The 27,071-nt window shown below is 39.3% G+C and overlaps 1 protein-coding gene across 1 annotated transcript in view; it reads left to right on the top strand.

Annotated features, from left to right (window-relative positions):
• Positions 1–23,069, top strand: part of KLHDC1 (kelch domain containing 1) — a 51,663-nt gene extending 28,594 nt beyond the window's left edge. The window contains exons 9-13 of the mRNA XM_044231035.1: positions 4,124–4,236; positions 5,908–5,980; positions 10,940–11,024; positions 12,701–12,753; positions 21,807–23,069. Of these exons, the coding sequence (XP_044086970.1) occupies positions 4,124–4,236; positions 5,908–5,980; positions 10,940–11,024; positions 12,701–12,753; positions 21,807–21,930 (448 nt within the window). The 3' untranslated portion in view covers positions 21,931–23,069. The remainder of the gene's footprint in view (positions 1–4,123; positions 4,237–5,907; positions 5,981–10,939; positions 11,025–12,700; positions 12,754–21,806) is intronic.
• The last annotated feature ends 4,002 nt before the right edge of the window (positions 23,070–27,071 follow it).

Raw genomic sequence — 27,071 nt, 5'->3', positions numbered from 1 at the left:
TGAGTGTCTGGCTTCCAGTCATGATCTTGCGGTCCTGGGATCAAGTCCTGGGATCAAGGGGAGATTGTGTCTCCCTCTCCTCTTGCTTGTGCTCTCTCTCAAATATATAAATAAAATCTTTGTTTTTAAAAATATTTATATTTTTGAGAGGGAGAGAGCACGAACAGTGGGGAGAGGCAGAGAGAGGGAGAAACAAGACTCCCCAATGGAAAGGGGAGTCCAACATGGGGCTCGATCCCAGGACCCTGAGATCATGATATGAGCTGAAGACAAATGCTTAACTGACTGACCACCAAGGTGCCCTTTAAATAAATAAATAAATAAATAAAATCTTAAAAAGAAAAAAAACTTCACCAAAGTTAAAAGGCAAAGTGGAAAATGCAAACAAAAAGCTAAAAGTCATATTTACAGTATTTTTAAAAAGATTTTATTTATTTGCTAGAGAGAGAAAGAGAAAGCATGAGTGGGGAGAGTGGCAAAGAGAGAGGGAGAAGCAGGCTCTCAAGACCGTGAGATCACCACCTGAGCTGAAGGCAGATGAGTAACTGACTGAGCCACCTGGGTGCCCCTGCAGTATATTTTACAGGGCTTAAAGCCATAGGAACTTAGAAAATCAGTAAGAGGGGCTCCTGGGTCGCTGTGGGTTAAAGCCTCTGCCTTTGGCTCAGGTCATGATCCCAGGGTCCTGGGATTGAGCCCTGCATCAGGCGCTCTGCTCAGTGGGGAGCCTGCTTCCCCCTCTCTCTCGCTGCCAGCCTCTCTGCCTACTTGTGATCTCTGTCAAATAAGTGAATAAAATCTTTAAAAAAATTTTTTTTAAAAAAGAAAAAATCAGTAAGAAAAAGACAAATGATCCAACAGAAAAGTGGACAAAGAACATAAATGAGCAACTCGTGGGAGAAATACAAATGGGCAAAAATTATTTTTTTTAAGATTTCATTTATTTGTTTGAAAGAGAGAGAAAGAGCATGAGCAAGAGGAGGGAGAGGGAGAAGCAGACTCCCCACTGAGTAAGGAGCCTCAAACAGGGCTCAGTCCCAGGACTCTGAGACCATGACCCCAACCAAAGGCAGACACTTAACCAACTGAGCCACCCAAAATTATTTTAAAAGGTGTTCAACCTTATAGACAATCAAAGAAATGGAACTCAAAATAATAGTTTTCAATTATCAGATAAAAAATAATTATAAATAACAAGGTGTGCTCATTTATAACAAGACTATTAGTGGGAGTATAAATTGGTATAGTTTTTCTGGAAGGTAGTTTGGCAATATATTTAAAATGTAAAATGGGGGGGCAATATGTTTAAAATGTAAAATAAAATACAAGTATGCAAGCCAGGGATGCCTGCTTAGGTAAGCATCTGCCTTAGGCTCGGGTCATGATTCTGGGGTACTGGGATTGAGCCCCACCTTGTTGGGCTCCCTGCTCTGCAGGCAGCCACCTTCTCTCTCTCCCTGCTTGTGCTCTCCCTCTCTCTTTGTCTCTGTGTCAAATAGGTAAACAAAATCTTTAAAAAAATAAAACATAAAATGGAATTTCTACTTTGATCCAGAGTTTCTCCAAAGACAAATAATTGGATGCGTGCTCATGTGTGTGTTTGTGTTACAACATTATTGTAAAAGCAAGAACTGGATGTCAGCCCTCATGTTTCCAAGTGGGGATTGTTTAAATTACAGCACATTTGCGCAGTGGCTACTATGCTTCCATTACCAAAGGAAGTTATACTTACAGAAATACTCTACAACATATTAGTTGAATGAAAAAAGTTGCAGAACAGAATATATGATCCATATATATATATATTATATATATATATATATATATATATATATAAAGATTTTATTTATTTATTTGACAGACAGAAATCACAAGCAGGCAAAGAGGCAGGCGGAGAGAGAGGAGGAAGCAGTCTTCCCACTGAGCAGAGAGCCCGATGTGGGGCTTAATCCCAGGACCCTGAGATCATGACCTGAGCCAAAGGCAGAGGCTTAACTCACTGAGCCCAGGCGCCCCCCCATTTATTTATATATATATATATATATATATATATATGAATATTTTATTTATTTATTTATTTATTTGACAGACAGAGATCACAGGTAGGCAGAGAGGCAAGCAGAGAGAGAGGAGGAAGCAGGCTCCCTGCCAAGCAGAGAGCCCGATGTGGGGCTCGATCCCAGGACCCTGGGATCATGACCTGAGCCGAAGGCAGAGGCTTAACCCACTGAGCCACCCAGGCGCCCCCCCATTTATATTTTTTAATAAATATGTTTATATGTACATTAAAACCTAGAAATGTATATACCAAATTATTATTATTTCGCATCGCTGGAGGACAGGATCATAAGAGAACTCTCCTTTTTAAAAATATTTTTGTGAAAAAAACTACTTTTGTGGTTGTTGAATCTTTTGCAACCAAAATGATTCTTATAGCCAACACAAACCATGAAAATACTTCCATTTTGGAAAAAATAATTATATCTTCTACAAATGGCCCATATTATTCTGGAACATTCCAGAATGCTGGAGAATGGTATCCTCTTACCTCCTAAGTTAAACTTTTGAATTTATGTTTTTATTTCTTTAAAAATAGGACAGTATTTGAAATTTTTAGAGGTTTATCCTGGACCTGGAATGGCTTGCAAACTTTTTTTTTTTAAAGATTGTATTTATTTATTTGAGAGAGAGAGAGAGCGTGTGTGCAGTGAGGAGGGACAGAGGGGGAGAGGAAGAGAGAGATAGAAGCAGACTCCCTGATGAGCAGGAAGCCATGCTTCTATTTTCCTGCTGTTTTTGATATGATCATTTGATTTTTCTTTAGCCTATTGATATGGTGGATTCCATTAGCTGCTTTTTGAGTGTTGAACAGCCTTGCATACTGGGGATAAGTCTTATTTGGTCATGGTGTATAATTCTTTTAAGTTTTTGGATTTGATTTACTATTATTTTGGTGAATGAGGATTTTTGCGTCTATGTTCATGACCAATATTGGTCTGTCATGTTCTTTTCTTGTGATGTCTTTGTTTTTGTTTTGTTTTGTATTTTAGACTTTATTTATTTAAGAGAGAGTGAGCGAGTGAGAGAGCATAAGCCAGGGTGGGTTGGGGGAGAGGCAGAGGGAGAAGCAGACTCTCCACTGAGCAGGGACCCCAATGCTGAGCTTGATCCCAGGACCCTGGGATCATGACCTGAGCAGAAGGCAGACGCTTAACTGACCCAACCACCCAGACCTACTTTTATTTTATTTTTATTTATTTATTTTAAAGATTTTATTCATTTATTTGAGAGAGAGATACAGGGAAAGCTCGATAATGAGGGGGGTGGACCATAGGGACAGGGTGAAGCAGATTCCCCATTGAGCAGGGAGCCTGACATGGGCCTCTATCATGGGACTCTAGGACCGTGACCTGAGCCAAAGGCACCTGCTTACCTGACTTAGCCACCCAGGTGCCCCTGCATACTTTTATTTTGAAGGTAGAGTAGCTAGCATTTTCAGGTAAAGAAGCTTTGGGAAATTGTAAGGGAAGTAAATCAAAGTAAAAGCAACAGCACCCAAATCCCATAATATCCTTGAGGAAATCAGCTAAAAATATAAAATTAAACATGGGCCCACAGTAAAAAGTTGCAGACATAAAAAATAAATATAAATAAAAATAATTATGTTGAAAAACTTAAGAATTTATATGGATTAAACGACATGATATGAAGCACGCACTGGGAACTGACTGTAATTTTCAATTTGTGTTCTGTGACCAAGTGGCATAGAATGAATGAAAAGATTGTTTAAATTCATCTAAGCATTTAAGAATTTTTTAAAAAAGATTTTATTTATTTGACAGATCACAAGGAGGCAGAGGGGCAGGCAGAGGGGGGGGGGAAGCAGGCTCCCTGCTGAGCAGAGAGCCCTGAGATCCTGACCTGAGCCACGGCAGAGGTTTAATCCACTGAGCCACCCAGGCACCCCAAGAATGTTTTTGAAATCTTAATCTTAATGCAGCTGGAGATAGGAAAAGCAGCTTTTTGAAAAAGTATGAGGCAGTTTTTTACCTTAATCTGAGTTGATCGGAAATCTTTCATTTTGACTAACACAGTAACTAGATTATTTTCCCCCTTACCACAGGATTCCTGTTAATGGAGAAAACCCCAAACATCGGTCATGGCATACTTTAACCCCAATAGCTGATGATAAACTTTTTCTATTTGGTGGACTAAGTGCAGACAATATTCCATTAAGTAAGTCAATTAAAGTTTAGCCTACAATTATTATCTCATTCTTTTTTCTTAATTGTATTTGATACATAAGTTTCCTTCCTCCCTCCCTCCCTCCCTCCCTCCCTTTCTTCCTTTCTCTCTTTCTTTCATTTTCTGGTTTACATTTATCCCCAACTGTATGCTTTCATTAAGAATTAGAAGACCCCTTTGCTTTAGTACCTTTGGCTCTCCATGTTCTCCTGTTTCCTAGGTATATAGAAAAGGAAGGGTGGTTGAAGCTAGATGAATTAAAGCCCCTTTCAACTATAATATTCTGTGGTTCTGTGCCTTCCTGATTTTTGATCCAGATACTTACATTGTAGCCTGGAATGGGGATTAGAAGAACAGTCTTCCCCAGGAGGCTCTGGAAATATAAGGTGGGAAGGCCAGTTGCTCCTCTTTTTATTCCAGAACTATAAAGGAAGGTGCTTAGCCAGAAACTTGAAACTCCTGTCATTGCTGATTCCAATGGCTGTGGTTTTGTAATGCTGGGGTTTTGTTTTTGTTTTTCCAGCAGTAAAATTGCGGCATCAGGATAGACAAATGACTTAAGAATATCCACCCTCTAGTTTGATGTTAGCGGTTTTGTGTTTTCTTAACTCAGAAGTTTTCCATGACTAGAGAGGTTTTCATAAGAAACTTCATTTATACACTTCCATATAGGATCTGGAAACAACTTTTTATTTTTCAACAGCAATTTATTGATCATCAACTATTTGTCAAGCAACAAAGGGATTCCAGAGGCTGGCTAGGGAAACAGAGGAGTTTCTAGTAGGGGTATTAGGTATTGCAAATGCTTATGCTTCTCCAATTTGAAGGTTTTTAATTAAAAGAGATTTGGAGTCTAATAAAAAACTAACATCTATTTGTTTCAGTAGGGGTTGTTTAATATCATGTCTTTTGAGCTTTAATGTTTTTATTATTTTTATTTATTTATTTAAAAGATTTTATTTATTTGAGAGAGAATGAGAGAGAGAGAGCATGAGAGAGGAGAAGGTCAAGAGGGAGAAGCAGACTCCCCAAGGGGCTGGGAGCCCGATGCAGGACTCGATCCTGAAGTCCAGGATCATGACCTGAACCGAAGGCAGTCGCTCAACAAACTGAGCCACCCAGGCACCCTGAGCTTTAATGTTTTTAATTCCTATTTGGTGTTTTTAGTCATGGACATGTGGGGAATTCCCTGTCCTAACTCAGTCCAGTCGGAGCCCTCCTGTACAGACCCAGCTTAATTTCTGGGTATTACATGATACCAAGAATTAATTTTACTGACTATGATAATGGCATTGTGGCAATGAGATAACGGCATTGTTCTGTAAACGATATATTTTTTAAAGTGATGCTTACTGAGGTATATATGGGGGAAATGACAGGAGAGCTAAGATTTGCTTTAGAGTAACTGAGCCACAAGAATAACAAAAAAAAGAGATAAATGGAGCATGTGTGACAAAACCTGGATAGTTGTTGAATTTGGGGTATGTGAGGGTGCATTATTACAGTCATTCTACCTGTGTATATCTCTGAAAATTTTTGTGAGAAAATATACATATACACACAAAAAAAACAGTTGTATAAATATAGCATGATAAATTTGGGGAAAAGTTTAAATTTTATACTAAAGACCTAATCTTACTTTCTGAACTGTCATAATTGCAGGTGACGGTTGGATTTATAATGTCATAACAAATGGTTGGAAACAACTTACACACTTACCTAAAACAAGACCCAGGTAACTCTAGAAGTTAATGACTAGTAAAATAGTTAAGAATTTCTGAAGTATTAAAATATAGCACTGACTTTATAGTGTTTGACATTAAAATTCTAAATAATCAAAAAAGATATCTTTCAAATAAGCTAGATGTTACCTAAGTAGTTATCATTTTAATTATGTCTGATTGTTAGATATGGTCTATTCTGTTTTCATCCATGTTTGCATACTTAAAAATGTTACTCTTTTATGTAAATGTAATCTTGCCTGATAATATGAAAAGGCTAAGAAATTGGAAGTATCATATAATGTTAATAGTTATGGCTTTAGTTAATAATAATGGCTTTAGTAGTTATTTGTTTTTAGAAGAGGTTTTTTGCAATTTAATTAGAAAATTACTTTAATGTTGATCAAATAGATGGCAGATTATTATTTTAATTAACTGATGTAGTCATTAATATGAATTTTTTTTAAAAAGACATGTAAATTATTTGTCATATATTATAGAGTAAAAGTTGTAGAAACAATGTATGATCATACTACAATTGATCCTTGACAACACAAGTTTGAATTGCATGGATCCACTTACTACATACATTTTTTTTAATAAACACAGTACTATAAATGTATTTTCCATATGAGTTTCTTAATAACATTCTCTTTTTTAAAATGTGAGTAATTGACACACAATGTTACATTAGTCTCAGGTGTATAACATGGGGATTCAACAGCTCTATACATTAACCTATGCTCACCACAGTTGTAGGTGCCATCTGTCACTATGCAATGCTACTACAGTGTCACTGACTGTATTCCCATGCTGTACCTTTTATTCCTACGATTTACTCATCCATAACCGGAAGCCTGTATCTCCCAATCCCCTTCACCTGTTTTGCCCATCCTCCCCACTCCCTTTTCCTCTCTCAGTCATCACTTTGTTCTCTGTATTTGTAGGTCTGATTTTGCTTTTTATTTATTTATTCATTTTTATAATGTTTTTTTTTAAGATTTTATTTATTTATTTGACAGAGAGAGATTACAAGTAGGCAGAGAAGCAGGCAGAGAGAGAGAGAGGAGGAAGCAGGCTCCCTGCTGAGCAGAGAGCCTGATGCGGGACTCGATCCCAGGACCCTGAGATCATGACCTGAGCCGAAGGCAGCGGCTTAACCCACTTAGCCACCCAGGCGCCCTTTTATGTTTTTTTTCTCTAGCTTCCTTTATTGTAAGAATACAGTACATAATACATATTACATACAAAATTTGTATTAATTGGATTTATGCTATTGGTAAGGCTTCTGGGCAACAGTTAACTATTAGTACTTAAGTTTTGAGGAGCCAAAAATCGTATGTCAATCTTCAGTTCTGGGGGGTATCACTGCCCCAACCCCTGTGTTGTTCAAGGGTCAACTGCACAAAGAAAACCACATTAGAATTGTAATACTTTTTTTTCTAATTTGAGAGAATAGTATAATAAAAATAAATTCTTAGGAAATTCAGAGTCAACACATTATAATCATTATAGTTAGTAATAGATTTTACTCTTTTGCATGCCATGTATTTCAGAAATTTTTTTGCTATAGATTATGTATACAAGTGTCAAGTTAACTCAGTCGTGTGCATTTCAGAAGTTTAATAAATGACAACTTACTTGAGATAAAGGCATAAAGGAATTTGTATATCTTTCAGTGTCTATATTTATATTAATGTGCATAAAACAGAGTTTATCATAATTACATACATGATTCTTATATTTTCATGTGTAAAAATTCATTGAAATGTATTATTTTAGCAATTTCAATCTTTTGAAATGCATTTTTTAACTTAAAGAGTTGTATATTAAGATATGGGAACCCAGTGTTCTAGTCCTTGCTCAGCTATTACTTAGCTTTTTGGCTTTGGGAAAGTCACTTAAAGAAACTGAGCATTAATTTCTTCATCCTGCGAAATGAGGGAGTTGGACTAAAAAAGCTCTTAGTTCTCTTCCAGTTGTTTGAATGTATGACTGCCGTAATTTTGGACCAAAGTGTTAGTAAGAATATGTTTAATTTTTAAATTGCTCCTATTTTATAACTCAATCCTTAATAAGTATTTAGAGCAACACAACTATTATTAATAATGATATTAGTTAGAACTGAGCTATGTAAAGAGATTTCTTTGAATTCAGCTGATGTGTCATGTAAATAATATGCTTTATTAGAATGTTTAGGTGATAAGTTTAGAGCAGCTGTGAGAGGACATAAACTATCAGTCTATAGACAAACATCAGGTTGCAAGCTAGATGTCACCAAAATCAAGGCAGGAAAGGCTTTCCAGTGTTCTTCGATGATGAAGTCCAGGCCAGAGTTTCCCTAAGGCAGATAAGACAGAGGCAGATCTATCTTCAGGTATGAGGTGAGGAGGAGAACAGGTGGGATACAGTTTAGTGTAAGGAGAACATATATATATATATATGTGTATGTGTACTAATTTTTTATGAGTGAGAACTTAACATCTAAATACATTTTGTGCTGTTTCAAGTTATAATTTGAAATGTAAATGGCCCAATTCTCCTCCTGTAATCCTACAGCAGGGTTTCTCAACCTCGGCACAATTGATATTTTGGACCAAATTATTCTTTGTTACTAGGGGTGTCCTATGCCCTGGAGGGTGTTTAGTGGCATTTTTTGCCTTCACCCACTAGAGCCTAGCAGTACTGTGCCCCCCTCACACACACATCTGGAGTTGTGACAATCAAACTATTTCAGATATTGGCAAATGTCTTTTGGGGGCAAAATCAGCCCTGGTCGAAAACCATCATTTTGTAGCATTGCACTCTCTTCTCCTGGTCGCATCTTAGTTAGAGCAAGGCTTGGTTGAAAGGCCATCTTTCTAGCCATATCTAGCCATATCTAACTGCCTGGATAAATAGCTGTCAGCAAGGACCTTTTTAATAACATGTCTATAGAAGAAGTCCAACATAGCATTGACTTATGGAGCCTCCAGTACTTCCTGATGGATCCCATGATTGTTGCCGAGGTTACACACGGCCTTCCCTCCCAGAAATTAAATGTTCCTTGTAGTCCATTTCCTTTAGCCAATTCCTCATCCCCAAGCTCACACCATAATCTGGGTGTCAATGAAGACTTACATCAATTTATGTTCTAACATATAAGTTGGAGAATTGGGCAGAGCATTTCCGAAACAAAATCCCTTATGACTCAGTTCTATCCTGGGTGCCGAGTGCAACTGTCATTGAATGTGTGAGTGATCGTTTGAGGAAAGTACTTGATGTAGCCAATTGTGCATAATCCCTGTGGGAGTTAAGTGAAAAGGATGAATGTACTAAAAATAAGTGATGTGGTAATAAAATAAGTGATAATGTGTAACTGGGGTGTCTGTTGCTTCAATAATTTGGTCTATTAAGGGAAGTCATCAAAATTCAGAGTCAAAGCAATGACTGTAAAATTCTCAATTTATCTTCTAAAATTGAGAACTTTACATGTACTTTTTTGTCCTGAGATTTAGAGCTCCCCAAAATACTGAATTTTATCAAACATATGTTTATGCTTTGTAAATTATGTGAAATTGGAGATGACTATGAACTATCAGACCATTTCTGAAAGAACATTAGATGCTCTACTCCTACGAAATAACTTATTTAATAATTGAATAAATTATAGTGTTTTTTTGCATTTCCTTATGTTAATTAGAGTTTTTGACCCCCCCACTGGATGCAGAATACCATATTTAGGCATTTTTAAGGAGAAGTATATAATTAGATTTCCCAAGTTGCAGTGGTGTGCTGGTAAAGGCTTAAACGACTGCTTTCCAGGAAAAACAAAACAAAAAGCCCCAATTTGTAGTATTTGCTGGTGCCCACCATGGCCAATTTCAGGCTCCCACTGAGATGGCACTGAACGTGGATTTGGACAGAGACAGCAGACTTGGTTTCACCGAGCCGGTAAGCTCCTTCCAGCACACCACTGGCAAGTTTTGATCTAAGGACCTCACGTGTGACCTTTAGAAGATCATTAAAGTAGTATATAGAGCAGTTTCTGTCCAAATGTAAGTCAGAAGATTATAAAACAAACATGGAAATCTTCAAATGTGCTAACCAGGGAGGGTAACTGAGCCGGTTTGTTTGGGTATTTGGATGATTCCTGGAGATTTTGAACCTGTGCTTAAGGCCCTGAAAGAATTCCTTATCATCTTAAGCATAAGAAATGGGGTGAGCAAAAGCCTACAGACAGATAAGCTTTTCTCTTAGGGGATGCAAATAATGAACTTGGGAGGAAGAGAGGGTTCATTGCAGGGGGAGGGGCCAAGAATTAAGAATTATGAGAAAAAGGAATAATTGTTGATCATATATATGAGGCTGAGAAAAATGGCACAGTTGCTTCATGATCAGGTCATGTCCATGGTTAAAAACATTTCAGAAATATTATTTAACAGCCAAGTGTAGCTGAGAGAGACTAGAGACAGAAAAATAAGGAACAATTCTGGTATTCTGTGCCCAGAGTGATAAGTAGTGTGACAGTGTTAGCATGAAGGGATGGCCAACTTGGGTTTGTTAGGGGATGGGTAACAGAGAACAGGAAAGAAAAGCCAAAAATGATGAAAACAGGAACATGGCAGATAATAATAAGAAAATTAGGGGAAAGTTCCATTTTTCAGCAATAGGATGATCAGTTCCTTTTTAATTAATTTTATTTCACTGATAATAACTATAAGATAAAGAGGCTAGAAAAAGGTTGGGGATATAATAGAAAAGAATTATTAGGGGTCATCTCCTTAATTGATGTGATTTCATGAGAATTTAATGCTTCAGTGATTCTAGAGGAATCTTCAAAGTCTCTTTTAGGATATGCCAAAAGTTCAAATTCAATCATGCCCATTTTGAAATAGATTAAATGTGAAGTGTGCAGTTTTAAATTGATTTATATGTCATATATAGTTTCCTTCTTCATAGTATTTTACTCTGCTTATAATTTTCAATTATAGGTTATGGCATACAGCCTGTTTGGGAAAAGAAAATGAAATAATGGTATTTGGTGGGAGCAAAGATGATTTACTTTCCTTGGATACAGTAAGAAAATTTCACATCTACCTATTTCCTCTGAGTGGTTTTGTTGTTCTAACTAAATGGCTATTCAGCAGAATTGTTGATATTCCCACTTTGCCAAATATGGGAGAATATGAAATGTTATTTGATAGTGTGATTAATCTTCAGAATGAGTAGCTTTTGTGAAGTATTTCAGGATATTTTGAGTTTACAAATCAAACTCATTAGTTTGACTAATGACAAACCTCATTAGTCAAGTTATTAAGAGCTTTTAAAAGGTGACCTTCTTTTTCTGAGTCTCACGATAGTATGGGTGTTTGTAATTTTATTAGATTAAAATATTTCCAAGTTATAATTGATATTTCATAAGAATATATATAATGTAACATAAACTACTAAGTATAGTAGTAAGTCCCCATGAAATTGGTACCTCACCTAACAACTGGAAAATCAATGCTAGCTTCTCCCATCAAGAAGAAAGTAGCTTGAAATTTTTAAGTGTACTTTCTTTTTACTTTATGTGTCTTTTGCCACAGCTTTACCCACCTTATATTTAAGAGTAAAGCATTGCAGTTTTAAAATTTGATAAAACTAAGGTCAAATAAATAAATGAAAAGCATTTGGGGAGTATAGTTCTTTCACTCCTTGCACCTTGGGAATTTCAGAGCAAGGTGGCCACGCTCCTATTGTGTTGTGATGGGACAGCAGCTCAGGACTGGTTGCTCTGGTTTATGTAGGACATCTGGGAACAGCGGGACTCAGAACTGGCAGGGACAGGAGGCACCAGCCAGAATCCAGCCATTTTGGTGCCAGCACTCTCCCTGACATCTTTCTAGACATAGTTATCTCCAGAGTTGTGCCTGCCAAGTGGCGAACCCTGAAATGAGCTGGCTTCTCTCCAGGGGATTTGGTTTACTTTACAGTTTTGAAGCCTCCAATTTAAACGTTTCATACATTGAAAGTCTGAGAACTTTCTTTGGGTGAGAATTCAGTGTTTCAACAAAAGATTAAAACCACGACTTTGCATTTAATTGAAAAGCGAATTTTGTGGTTTGTCTTCTTTTTCTTGGCACTGGAAATTGGTAGGATACAGAGTTTATCATTAAAACAGGAATCCTGATTAAAATCATGATCATAAATTATGAATTTCTAAAGGCTTATTTGAAAGGATTAGGGACATTTTTCTGTTGATTCTTCCACATTAACTTTTAGATGAGAGAATCATTATTCAAAAAATCTTCTGGGATCTGAGATTTCCAAATGAAGAATTCCCAGGGAATCCTGGGACCATTTGGAAAATAGAGACAAGATAAAGAGATTTTAAAGTAAGAGTCATTTGGAAGAGAAAAGTTCTCCTTAAAAACAAAAAAGCTTGAAAATCACTACTTTTTTCATTTTTAGCTCATTGTTCTAAGAGAAAAACATGTATCTGAATTTTAAATTTGCAATTGTATATGTTGTGGTTAGGTAAAAACTTGGTCACTGAGAAATGGTAGCGGCCTACCAGAGTTTGTGTGGCTAGCAAGTGTGTGTATATGTATGGTGTGTGTGTGTGTGTGTGTGTGTGTGTATGAATAACTAGGGGGAGAGATCTATTTGTGCTTATAATTTCTTTTACATTTACAAAATAAAAATATTAAATTATTAATGCATTTTTATTCTTTTAAACACCTTGATAATTCTTTTTTTATGTTGATTAGGGCCACTGTAATGATTTATTGATCTTTCAAACACAGCCTTATTCACTATTCAGGTAAGTAAATTCATTATATATATATATGCTATATACATATATACATATATATAAAGGAAGATGAAAGAAATTATCATATCTTATTAATATATGCTATATATATAAAATAAATATTAATATATTATATTAAGGTATAATAGCATATAATTATATGCTCTTAAGATACAATATGTAGGGGGTGCCTGGGTGGCTCAGTGGGTTAAAGCCTCTGCCTTCGGCTCAGGTCATGATCTCAGGTTGCTGGGACTGAGCCCTACATCGGGCTCTCTGCTCAGTGGGGAGCCTGCTTCCCCCTCTCTCTTGCCTGCCTCTACCTACTTGTAATTTATGTCTGTCAAATAAATAAATATTTTTTAAAAAAAGATATGATATGTATATGCTGTTAAGATATGATAATTTCTTTCATCTTCCTTTTTGAGAAGTGTGATAACTTTTCAAGTAGTTTATGATTTGAATTTAAGAAAATGTTTATATCTTCCTAAAAGTATAATCAAACTTATAATAGTGAACCATACACCAATGTGATTTTTAAAAATTAAAATATATGGTACAAGCATATTTTTATATGGGAATATTAAACTTACTATATTTCCTCGATTCTAAGCCTGAAATATTTCATATTTTAACTTTTCTGAAATCAGAGTGTATCCAATAATAGACACACATATATATGCATTTAATTTAGTAGAATTTCTCTCTCTCTTTTTTTTTTAACACCAAAGCTGTTATTAAATTGGTGGTGTGACTTACGATGTCTTTGCTCATACATTCTTGCTTTAAAAGGAGTATATACAAGGTTTAGTTGGAAGATAGTGAAAAAAAATCCCATTTCTTGGGGTGCCTGAGTGGCTCAGTGGGTTAAAGCCTCTGCCTTCAGCTCACATCATGATCCCAGGGTCCTGGGATCCAGCCCTGCATTGAGCTCTCTGCTCAGTGGGGAGCCTGCTTCCCCCTCTCTCTCTGCCTGCTTCTCTGCCTACCTGTGATCTCTCTCTCTGTCAAATAAATAAATAAAATCTTTAAAAAAAAAATCCCATTTCTTCTTGTGAGGGTCAGGAGGAAGGATTTGAGTGAAGTAAGAAGTTGCTCAGTGACCAAGTTTGTTCCGTTTTGTTTTGCTTTTTAAAGATTTTATTTATTTGAGAGAGAGAGAAAGAGAGAGAGACCCCTCCTTCTTTTACTGCAATGGTTCCTTCTGTGACTGCATGTTATATAATCTCATAGGGAACTTCAAAAAGTATTAATGCCTATGTTCCCCGCCCATGTGTTATGATTTAATTTGTCTGGGGCATGGCCTGAACTTAGGAATTTTTGGAAGACCCCACCATAGTTCTTTTTTTTTTTTTTAAAGATTTTATTTATTCATTTGACAGACAGATCTCAAGTAGGCAGAGAGGCAGAGAGGCAAGAGAGAGAGGAGGAGAAGCAGGCTCCCCACTGAGCAGAGAGCCAGAAGTGGGGCTTGATCCCAGGACTCTGGGACCATGACCTGAGCTGAAGGCAGAGGCTTTAACCCACTGAGCCACCCAGGCGCGCCCCCCCTTTTTAAAAAGATTTTATTTATTTATTTGACAGAGATCACAAGTAGGCAGAGAGGCAGGCAGAGAGAGAGTGGGGAAAGCAGGTTCCCCACAGAGCAGAGAGCCCCATGCGGGGCTCGATCCCAGGACCCTGAGATCATGGCCTGAGCCAAAGGCAGAGGCTTAACCTACTGAGCCACCCAGGTGCCCCATAGTTCTAAAATGCAGATGTCATGATTATACTGTCTTGTATTGTTACTTAACTTTTGCTGTGAACATAACTAATTTCACTAAGTAGATTGTAAGTTCTTTATATGCAGGGACCAAACAATATAGTATTCAAGTGCCTGCCATAGGAAGGCACTATACTATGAAGTGAAAAGTCATGCTCTTTCCCTTAAATTGCTAGTAATATAGAAGGCAGATGTTCAACAACTGTAAAAGAAAAATAAAATTGTTTTAAGGGAAGCATATACGAAGTTAATAGGACTATTGACAAAGAAGACCTTCTACCCATGTGGTTAAGATGGTGAGGGCTAGGGAATCTTTGCAGAAGAGGAAAAGTTTGAGACAGTTTGCTACAAACAAGTGCAAGGGTGTTAGTACAAGATACACAAATATATATGTCCTGGAAACTGAATTCTTGAGCGTTCCTAGACATATGCATGAGGTAGGGAGTTGGACAAGAAATTAGAAACCGTATATCATCTAGAGCCTTTGTGTTTCATGCAGATGAGTTTACATTATCTTGTGGGAGATCAAGAACCACTGAAAAATTTGGAGCAGAGGAATGAAATGATCATATTACAAATAAGAAAGCTCCTTTGAGAACAATGTGGATAAGAGATTAGAGGGTTATATGACTGTGTAAGGAAAGTTAATAGTCTTACAGGGGTCAAACACAAAGTGTGGGACTGATCTTGAAAGTGGCCATGGGGCTGGAGAAGGGATGGAGGTAGAATGGGCTTGGTAGGAAAAGAAGAGGGAAGAATTAGTAATAGGGAGTCTATGAAGATGTGTTTGTGTATGAAGGTAGGATGGCTTAGAAAGATGAATTTGGTTTGGGACCTTTTGAGCTTGAAGTACTTATGACTTCTTTAATGGAGCTATTCATTAACTAGGTAAGTATATGGAGAGATATCTGTGATAGACATAAAGAATCATTGGAGGATAGGGACTCTCGGGTGGCTCAGTTGGTTAAGCATCCAACTCGTGATCTCAGCTCAGGTCCTCATGTTAGAGTCATGAGTTCAAGCCCCATGTTGGTGCAGGCAGCCTACTTTAAAAAAAAAATCATGGGGTGCCTGGGTGGCTCAATCAGTTAAGCACCTGCGTTTGGCTCAGGTCATGATCCCAGTGTCCTGGGATCAAGTCCCACATCTGGCTCTCTGCTCAGTGGGGAGCCTGCTTCTCTCTCTGCCTGCCACTCTGCCTACTAGTGCGTACTCTCTCTCTGTCAAATAAGTAAATAAAATCTTTTAAAAAAAAAAGAATCACTGAAGTATAAATGGGCATGTGCTAGCTCTGCCCAAGAAGAATTTTAAGAGTAAGGATGAAGCCAACAGGGTGCCTGGGTGGCTCAGTGGGTTAAAGCCTCTGCCTTCGGCTCAGGTCATGATCTCAGGGTCCTGGGATCGAGTTCCGCGTCGGGCTCTCTGCTCTGCAGAGAACCTGCTTCCTCCTCCTCTCTCTCTCTCTGCCTACTTGTGATCTCTGTCTGTCAAATAAATAAATAAAATCTTCAAAAAAAAAAAAAAAAGGATGAAGCCAACAACTGAGCGCTAAGAACTCAACATCTGAGGAGTTAGAGGAAAAGAGGCACAAGAGAATGACCAGGGAAGTGAAAGGTGAACCAGGAGATACTGCCAGGAGATACTGGAAATGAGAAATGAAAAATGGAGGGAGGAAAGAACTGAAGACAGAGAGACTACTAACTGTAAAGAGGTCACAGAATATCTGGATCTAAAAGTGCTGTGGTGTTTGGCCATGATCACAAGGATCATTTCTCCCAAGCAGCACCAAGGCTACAGGAAGAGTGAGGAGCACGTTGACCCTTGAACAGCACATGTCTGAGGTGCACAGGTTCACTTGTACACAGGCTTTTCCCCATAAACCCACACAACACTGTAAATGTGTTTTCTCTTCCCTAGGATTTTCTCTTTTTTAAGATTTTATTTATTTGAGGGATGCCTGGGTGGCTCAGTTGGTTAAGCAGCTGCCTTCAGCTCAGGTCATGATCCCAGAGTCCTGGGATCGAGTCCCACATCCGGCTACTTGCTCAGCAGGGAGCCTGCTATGCCCTCTGCCTCTGCCTGCCACTCTGTCTGCCTGTGCTTGCTCTCCTTCTCTCTCTCTGACTAATAAATACATAACATCTTTTTTAAAAAAAGATTTTATTTATTTGAGACAGAATGAGCAGTGGAAAGGGTCAGAGGGAGAGCGGGAGAAGCAGATTTTCCACTGAGCAGGGAGTGGATGCAGAACTTGATCTCCATAACCTGAGTGGAAGGCAGATGTTTAACCCACTGAGCCACCCAGGCGCCCTTCCCTTTTTTTTTTTTTTTTTTTAAGATTTTACTTATTTATCAGAGAGAGAGACACACACACACAGCGAGAGAGGGAACACAAGCAGGGGGAGTGAGAGAGGGAGAAGCTTCCCGGCTGAGCAAGGAGCCTGATGTGGGGCTCGACCCCAGGAACCCTTGGATCATGACCTGAGCTGAAGATAGATGCTTAAGGACTGAGCCGCCCAGGCACCCCTTCCTAGGATTTTCTTGGTAACATTTCTTTTTTCCCTGTTTCCTTTATTGTAAGAATACAGTATATAACATATAACATACAAAATGTATATCAACTGAGTATGTTATCCATCAAGTTTCCAGTCAACAGTAGGCTATTAGTAATTAAGTTTGGGGAGAGTCAAAAGTTATGTGTGGATTTTCTGCTGCATGGGACCTGGGTGCCCCTAACCCGGTCTCTGTTGAAAGGTGACTGTATTTGTTTATGTGCTGGGAAGCAGCAGCCCGTTGTTGGAAGCACAAGAAAATGAAGGAAAAATGGTCAGAGCAGGGTCTTGAGAAGATGGATTTTAGTCAGCAGCTAACTGAATTAGTTGTTGAGGAAAGAATGCTTTAAAATGAGGGAAGTAGGACTATAAAGGCAGAGGAATTTGTTGGCTGGGGGGTGGGGCCAGGGCGCTGAGAAAGTTTTAGTTGGTAGTGAGGTCGTCCGGGAAGGAGAGGGGACAGACGAAGGTAAGAGGCGCGGGGAAGACTGGAGATCCCTTCCACGGTGGCTTGGAGAAGGTGCGGATGAGGACCTCGTCACACAGCCGAGCACTCGCGGCCCCGCCGAGGCTGAAGAGAACGGGCCGGGAGGGCAGGTCAGCGAACGCAGGCTCCGCTGCAGCCGCACTAGGCTGCGGGGTGGACCGCGCGGGAAGGATGGGGCGCTGAGTCCGCCCCTGTGGGAGCAGAGTGTCACCGAGGCATGCGGAGCCAGGGGTCCAGTTGCGGGCCAGAGCACGAAGTGCAGACGCACTGGGCGGGCCGCAAAAGAAGGTAAAGCCGGGGGCGCCTGGGTGGTTAAGCCTCTGCCTTCGGCTCAGGTCGCGATCTCAGGGTCTTGCGATCGAGCCTCGCCTCGGGCTCTCTGCGCAGCGGGGAGCCTGCTTCCTCCCGTCTCTCTGCAGGAGAGGGTGGACGTGGAAGATCTCGGAGGCGGCTCTGTCCTGAGTGAGGTTGGGAAGACCAAACGGGTTTTCCACACGAAGTCCTCTGGGATGGGGAGAAGCAATCGGTGAACAGAGGCGAGCCCGGCCGGCGGAGGAACGCTGCCCCGGGGCCGCGGCAGGAACGCGAGCAGCGGCCGCAGCCCCTGGACGGCGCTCGCCGAGGCGCGGGCGGGCTGCGCTCCTCTCCGGAAGGCTGCGCGGAGCCGCGGCCGAGACAGCAGTTAGAGCGAGGAAGCCGGCGCGGGCAGGGTGTTGGCCGTGTGGCCGCTGCTCCAGAAAGCACGTCGCTCGGATGGGCGGGGAGCGGTGGTGGGGAAGAGGCCCCGGCGGAGAGACGCGGTTCGGGAAACCCGGAGGGCAGGCGGCCGGCGCCGGTGTTGGAGGCTGGGACGGAGGCGGCCCCCCGCGGGCTTCTCCGGGGCACCCTCCGCCCCAGCACACATCTCCCTGAGGCCAGCACCGGAGCTAGACTCCAAAAGGGGCGCCTGGCTGGCTCAGGTGGATGGAGCCCCGACTCTTGACCTTGGCGTTGTGAGTTGGAGCCCCACCTCGGGTGTGGAGGTGACTTTTAAAAAGTCTTCGTTTTAAAAGCCTTGAATCTAAAACTAAACCTTGAATCTAGCGGGAATTGAGTGGCTTAGTGTGAGGCATATCCACCACAACCTGCCGCGAGCAGCGCAGCCAGAGCCATCTTTTTATTTTAAAAATTTCAGTCAGAAGACATTAGCACTTACGGTGTTGAGACAGTGGGGGAAAGAAAGACGGATAGGACGGGTACGCCGCGGTTCCTCCTCGCAGAGAACTGACAGGGTCTGATCGATCTGTGGGATCCTGCTCATCGTACACGCACGAGGTTACATACATAGTTTTAAAATACCTGTTATTTATTCTGATAAAAAATAAAATGTGTCTACCAAGAAAACTCATGCAATATGAAAAAATATATGGTTTAAAAAAAAAAAGCTGTTGGGGCGCCTGGGTGGCTCAGTGGGTTAAAGCCTCTGCCTAAGGCTAGGGTCATGGTCCCAGGGTCCTGGGATCGAGCCCCACATCGGGCTCTCTGCTCGGCAGGGAGCCTGCTTCCTCCTCTCTCTCCCTGCCTGCCTCTCAGCCTACTTGTGATCTCTGTCTGTTAAATAAATAAATAAAAATCTTAAAAAAAAAAACCAAAAAACTGTTAACTATAATCATCATTGTTAGCAGTTTGATGTTTATCCTTCCACACTTTAAAATGAAAAATGTTGTTGATTTAACCATGCTAAGAAGTCCCTCAAACCTTAGCGAAAGCAGTATACACAGGGTGCGTGTGTGCGCACTCACTTGGGTATAAAGGGTCAGATTATGCATCCTGTTTATAGCCTGCTTTTGAAACTCAGATTGTGGGCATATTTTATGTAGTTATATAATCATTCAGTGAGTTACAGATTTACATTTACGTTTGTAATGGCTATACAGTATTCTATTTCGTGGAAGTTATAATTTACTTACTAGTCTATTTATATATATTCAGGATATCTAAAATTTGGAGCTATTATAAAAAATTATGTGTATAATATTCTTGTATATGCTTTTGGAAAACTTGCATATCTTTTCAGGAGGAAATTCCTACAAAGGATGTTGGTGGATCAAGGCAAATGCACATTTTACACTGTGATGCCCTTAGACAAACTGCAGATTCCTTACCATGATGTTCCCAGCCTCCATGGATCTCTCTACCTCATTTCTTTGCATGTCCCCTGGCCCCTCATACTCTGCCAGAGCTATATTTTAACCTCTCAGTTGCAGTTTCTGTAATAAATTTTATTTCTCATTTCTAGGGCTTTGCAGATGTGGTTCCTATATCATGGAATACTTTTATTTGTTGAGACCCTCAGTGTCTCAGCTTGGACGTCCCATCTGGAAGGTTTTCCTTGCTGCAGTTGTCCTGGTTATTCTTCCTCTCTGAGTCCCCTAGAACCTTGTACCTGGCATGGAAATTTCATGTTATCCTAGTCACAGCATTGTTTATCTTCACTAAATTGTAATCTCCTTGGAAGGTGAAATAGTCGGGGGCACCTGGGTGGCTCAGTCAGTTAAGCATGTGCCTTTGGCTCAGGTCATGATCCCAGGGTTCTGGTATGGAGCCCCAGCATCAGGCTTCCTGCTCAGGGAATCTGCTTCTCCCTCTGTCTGCTCCTTCCCCTCTCCCTTTATGCTTTCTCTCTGTGTTTCAAATAAATAAAATCTTAAAAAAAAAAAGTTGAAATGGGGGTTTCCTCAAAATTGGGCTTCCTCTTCCTAAGTTGTGTACACAAATTAATACTTGTTGTGTCAGTGAATGAATAGTAATGACGAGTCCATCTCCTTATCTGACTCTCCACCACCTCCCCCATGGTCGTGGTAGGGGTGCAGGAGTTCTTGTGTTACCAGAGTGGCTAAGTTAAGTTTACATCAAGTGTAGGATTTGTGTCATTTGCTTTTCATTCTCCTTAGAGTTGTCACAGGGTAGAGAAAAAAGGCTTCATGAAAATAAGGAAGAAGATTGAAATATCTAGAGTGTAAGTCCTTATAAAATGACAACTGGGGTTAACTACAGCAGAATCAAATGAATCTATCTTTAAAAGGTTTTAAAAAGATTTACTTACCTTTTTGATTAAAAGTTTATCCATTGAGGCACCTGGGTGGCTCAGTGGGTTAAAGCCTCTGCCTTCGGCTCAGGTCATGATCCCAGGGTCCTGGGATCGAGCCCCACATAGGGCTCTCTGCTCAGCAGGGAGCCTGCTTCCTCCTCTCTCTCTGCCTGCCTCTCTGCCTACTTGTGATCTGTCTGTCAAATAAATAAATAAAATATTTTAAAATAGATGCTTTCTTGATAGTTCTCAAGCAAGTTTCTCTTGGTTTTAAAATATGAAATCCTCTTCAACATAGCTGAAGATAAAAAGGGAACTGTATTTGGAAGAACACACTGTCTAGGAGAATCAAAGGCGACAAGTAAATGGGGTACCCAGAAAGGGTGGACCTCAGGTGGTCTCTCTTGGGCTCTTTCTTTCTTTCTTTCTTTTTTTTTTTTTAAAGATTTTATTTATTTATTTGACAGAGAGAAATCACAAGTAGATGGAGAGGCAGGCAGAGAGAGAGAGAGGGAAGCAGGCTCCCCGCTGAACAGAGAGCCCGATGCGGGACTCAATCCCAGGACCGGGACTCAATCCCAGGACCCTGAGATCATGACCTGAGCCAAAGGCAGCGGCTCAACCCACTGAGCCACCCAGGCGCCCCTTGGGCTCTTTCTATATTGCTGTTCCCTTCATTCCTCTCCTCAGACCTGTTCTCCCTGGGTCAGTGTAAGTGGAATGTGCCAGTGCAGTGAGTTACAGAATGGGGAAGGGGGAGGACCGGGTCCTGTGGCCTAAAAATGGTTATTAGATACTTCATCTTGGGGTGATAGAAGAAAAAGATTTTGTTCTCAGAGAAGATTAAATGGTTATTGGACTGGAAGGATAAATGAAAAAACATCTGCTATAGACTACCCTGCTTTGATATTAAGTCTGAGTCTTTTCTGCTTAAATAACATTATGCATGGTCCATGGTAAACTGTAATTTCTGTTTCTATTGGATTTTGGCCGGATATGGCCTCTATGCTATAAAAATACGTAATTACTGTGGTGTTCTGGGAAGAACGTGTATCTTCTCATGTTCCAAACAATACAGAGGAAATACATTATCATGTAAAAATTTTATAATCATTTTTATGAATACTTACCTATAAATATTTTATAACTTCAGGTTCAAAAACTAACAATTCTGTTATGTTTTGTTTACAGGTCATGCCTTGACTGCATTGGCAAAAATGCTTTAATTTTAGAAAGTCAGATATCTTTATTACCTCCTAAACTTCTGCAACAAGTAGTCAAAAAAATAACATTTTGGACTGCAGCAAATCACTGAGAAGAACAAAGAGCCCAAAAAGAAGAAACCGAAAATAAGTATCAGTGGATCACTAGCAATTAAATTTGTTATATACTCTATATATTTAACATGTGTAAACATTTTAATCAGACTGTATATTTACCCCCCAAATTGGAGGCTTTATTTAGAAGATAAAATCTAAAGCAAAAATGCTATGTTAAAGTGATTATATGTCATGGAATATATGGGAATAAGATATGAATGGAAAATTAATTTATATTTATATTTGTAAACTAATTTCCTAATAAGCTGTAGGAAGAAATATACTTTCTGAAAGTAAGTACAGTTGTAAGAGATTTTTAACTCACTGTGTACTCTTTACTGGAAAGTTTATATGATTTTGACAAGAATGAGATAATAACCCAAGGACTGTAGAAATCCCCCAACATAATAATAGATAGATAGATAAAAACACTATACATCAACTTTCAGAAAGAATGGATTTTCTCAAGCCACTTTAAAATTATCTACAGCTTCCAAAAAAAAATTATCTACAGCTTCTCATTAAATAACCTAGTTATTGAAAAACATCTCCCTGAATAACTGATCCATCTGGGCAAAATGATAAAATGGGCAAACACTAGTATGTGTTCAGTACTGGCCTCCTGCCCTTCAGTGCTTACCTAGCAAAGTCTCTCGTTAAACATCACCATAACTTTTCCACACCTTTACTTGAGGAGCAGAATAAATGTCTTCAACTGTCTCTCCATTACCCTTAAGTCATTAATTTGTCCAAATTGGTAGATATAAAGACCATGTTTTAAAATATCTAAAGTGGAGGTTTACTTATCATACAGACTTTGAAATATTGAGAAGCAATAGATATATTAACTTTCCAGACACATTAAAATACATTGTTGCCTTGGAAGAATTCTCCTAAAGTAGTTTCTGTAAGTAATGAAATGAGATGGTCACCTAATAATTTGCCTGCATAGAAACCCTGCTATTTGGCCCACACCATCCTACAGAGCTGGTCCTCAAAGACCCACCGTATTGGAAATATGTTCTCTTTCTTTTGACTGTCAGTATTAACTGCTTCTATGGAAATGGCCCACTGTCTTTGTCTTTATATTCCTTCAACCAGTACTTTTGCCATAATTAAGAAATTACTCATATTATCAGTTATACCCTTCCATTGAATTACAAATACCAATGAATTATTAAAAAGCTTAGTATATGAAATTATTCTCCATAACAGCACCATTCAAGTTATCCCTAAAATTTAAAACATTAGAGAGAATATATTTCTATATTGAAATAAATATGTAATTTATAATAATTATAGTAGCTTATAGTAGCGCATTAAATTTTACAGATATATTTTATATATATATATATACACACCATATTTTGGATGTGTAAAGCTTTTATTTATGTATTGAAATACTTTGTGCTTACATTTTATTTATTATATGAACTATATAGATATACTATTTTCCTAGTTTCATTAGTGTGAACCAGTCACTAGAGTTGATGGTGCAAACAATATTTCAGTGTAAGTTTTCTTTTTTTAATTTTCTTTAGTATTTTTAGGCTGAATAACAGATTTAGAAAACGAATCTCTCAGGCAATATACATCTTAGAATTAATTTTTTTTTAAATTTTATTTATTTATTTGACAGACAGAGATCACAAGTAGCTAGAGAGGCAGGCAGAGAGAGAGGAGGAAGCAGGCTCTCCGCTGAGCAGAGAGCCTGATGCGGGGCTGGATCCCAGGATACTGGGATCATGACCTGAGCTGAAGGCAGAGGCTTTAACCCACTGAGCCACCCAGGCGCCCTTAGAATTAATTATTATCTGAACTTCTGTTATCAGCATTTTTAAGGGAAAAATATCAAAACCTATTCAACAGTGATAGATGAGAGTGAGTGGAATGAACATCTTTTAAAATGTGGATCATGTGAATTTAAATTCTAGATTATACAGATGCCGTCCGTAACCTCTTAGAAAAGCACTTCCGGTTTGAAATGATTTACTTAAAAAAAATATTATATTAGTCATCATACAGTACATCATTACTTTCTGATATGTGTTCCATGATTCACTGTTTATGTATAACACCCAGTCTTCCAATCAATATGTGCCCTCCTTAATACCCATCGCCGGGCTCGTCCATCCCCTGTACCCTCCTCCTCTCTAAAACCCTCAGTTTGTTTCCTGGAGTCATAGTTTCTCATGGTTCATCTCCCCCCTCCAATTCACCCCCCTTCATTTTTCCCTTCCTTCTCCTAATGTCCTCCGTGCTATTCCTTACATGTGAAACCATATAATAATTGACTTTCTCTGCCTGATTTATTTCACTCAGCATAATCTCCTCTAGTTCCATCCATTCTGAGGGCAAAAGTTGGGGATTCATCCTTTCTGATGGCTGAGTAATATCCCGTTGTATATATGGACCGCACTTAGAAGGTTAAAAGTTGGATTAGCCCCTCAAAATAAACTATCATTTAAGCTTCAACAGAAATCTATTATCTGCGGCACACAAAACTTTTGACTTAATGTACTGTGCTGCTTTGAGAACTTGTATGTCCTGAGGTAGGAGCCCCATTAGTAGGAAGGGCAGAAGAACATTCTGATCTTTACCTTCAAGCTCCAAAAGTTCGCTTAAACCAGAACTGTTTTGAAGGCTCAAAGCCAAGCAGTGGTAATTCCTCACTTCTCCCCAGCTGATGCTTTACTGTCAACTTTTGTGCTGCTGATCTCCTCAGCAGCAAGACAGCAACACCTCCTAACTTCCTCTCTGAGCTCCCATTACAGGCTCCCTGTTTGAAAAACAACTCTGCAGGGGTTGAGAGGTTTTTTGGTTTGTTTTTTTTCAGACGGTTCACAGAATAGGTTTCTAATCTGGTTCTCAAGGGAAAAGATTTCCGGCCATCTATATTATGGATATTCTCAGGAAATTCTTCCCATTGTCAGGAATAATTCTTTTGAGTATTACCATCTTTAGTATGATATGGTCAATAACACATCAAAGTTAGGGTACATTTTTTCCCAAATAGTATCTTTGCGCACACACCTTTAAAAAATGATTAGCCTTTGGACAGAAGTATAAAATTATTCTTTAGAACTTTGTGCCTTCTCTCTGGGCACAAAGTAATGCTTTCACTAATACATTATTTATATTGTATGTGTGTATGAGAGAAATAGTATAAACTAAGATAGAATAATTTTCAGGATAGTATATACTATCTGACAAGTTAAAATTTTTTGACATCAGAGCATTTCAAAAGAAAAGCAGTTTTAAGAAGCGTTATGCTCTCTGCCCACCTTGTGTGTGTGTGTGAACAGACGTGCACACACTTTTTTTTCATTGTATTAATGTGATTGTGTGGGAATTTCCGGTTTGATGAGGTTTTCACACAGTCCAGCACGTGGGAACAGCAAGAACATTTATTATCACCCTGTTACAGACTGAATATTCGTGTTTCCCCCAAATTCATATGTTGATACTCTGATCCTCTGTAGTATTTGGAGGTGGGGTATTCAGGAGGTAAATAGGATTAGATGAGGTCGTGAGGGTAATGATGGGTAATCCCATGATGGGGCTATTGTCTTTCTAAGAAGGGGCAAAGAGGAGGCGGTGGGAAGGCAGCCACCTGTGAGCCAGGAGGAGGGCCGCCACCCAGAATCCAATCTGCCTGCACACTGATCTTGGACTTCCCAGTCTCGAGAACGAGGAGAAATAAATGTCTGTTTTTCAAACCATCCAGTCTGTGGTACTTTGTTATAGCAGCCAAGCTAAGACACACTGGAAATCCAAAGTTTATATTAGGGTTCGCTCTTGGTAATACACATTCTACGGGTTTAGACATATGTGTAACAGCATGTAGCTTCCATTATAGTAGCATATAAAATCATTTCACCGCCCTAAAATTGGTCTGTGCTCTGTTCATTCGTTTCTCCCTCCCCACTAACCCCTGGCAACCACATCTTTTTACTCCATAGTTTTGCCTTTTCCACAGTCATATAGTTGGAATCATACAGTATGTAGCCTTTCCAAGTTGGTGTTTTTCAGTAGCAATAAGCATTTAAATTTCCTCTGTATGTTTTCAGGGCTTGAAAAGATAGCTCCTTTCTTTTTAGCAGTGAATGATATCCCATTGTCTGGATGTGCCAGAATAATTCTTTTAGGATTTCCTACACAGGTCATTACTAGTGAGGACAATCCAGTGTGGTGTTGGAAAGTAGTTGTGAGAGGAGGCGTCCTTTCATGGTTCCAATCTTAGTAGGACACTTTGAGTTTCTCACCACTAAGTATGATGGGAACTGTAGGTTTTTGTAGTTCTTTTTCAAGTTGAGGAAGTTCCTCTCTATTCCTAGTTTGCTGAGAATTTTGGTAAAGATTTTATTTTTATTTATTAGAGAGAGAGGAGAGCAAGACTGGGAGTGGAATAGAGGGAGAGGGACAAGCAGACTCCACACAGAACAGGGAGCCCATAACCTGAGCTGAAACTGAGTCGGACACCCAACCGACTGAATCACCTAGCCGCCTCTTGCCAAGAGTTATCCTGAAGAGGAGTTAAATAATTTTTTGCCTCTATTGATAGGATCATTTGCTTTTTCTTTAGCTTGCTAATATGGTGGATTCCATTAGCTGCTTTTTCAGTGTTGAACAGCGTTGCATATTGGGGATAAGTCTTACCTGATCATGGCATATAATTCTTTTTTAATTTTTTGGATTTGATTTACTAATATTTTGGTGAAGATTTTTGCATCTATGTTCATGAGAAATATTCGCCTGTCATTTTCTTTTCTTGTGATGTCTGTGTCTCGTTTTAATATTAGGGTAATGTGGGGCACCTGGGTTTCTCAGGTCATGGATCCCAGGGTCCCTACTGAGCGGGAAGCCTGCTTCTCCCTTTCCCACTTCCCCCTGCTTATATTCCCTCTCTCGCTGTCTATCAAATAAATAAAACCTTAAAAAATATATTAGGGCAATGCTGGCCCCAGAATGGGTTAGGAATGTATTCTCTCTGCTTCTATTTTACTAAAGAGATTGTAGAAAATTGATACCTGTTCTTTAAATGTTTATAAGAATTTACCAGTGAACCCATGTGGGCCTGTTGTTTTCAGTTTTGGTAGGTTATTATTGATTCAATTTCTTTAATAGACCTAGGCTT

This window comes from Neovison vison, chromosome 13 (assembly GCF_020171115.1).
Source record: "Neovison vison isolate M4711 chromosome 13, ASM_NN_V1, whole genome shotgun sequence".
NCBI lineage: Eukaryota > Metazoa > Chordata > Mammalia > Carnivora > Mustelidae > Neogale > Neogale vison.
This window is presented reverse-complemented; position numbering and strand designations above follow the sequence as displayed.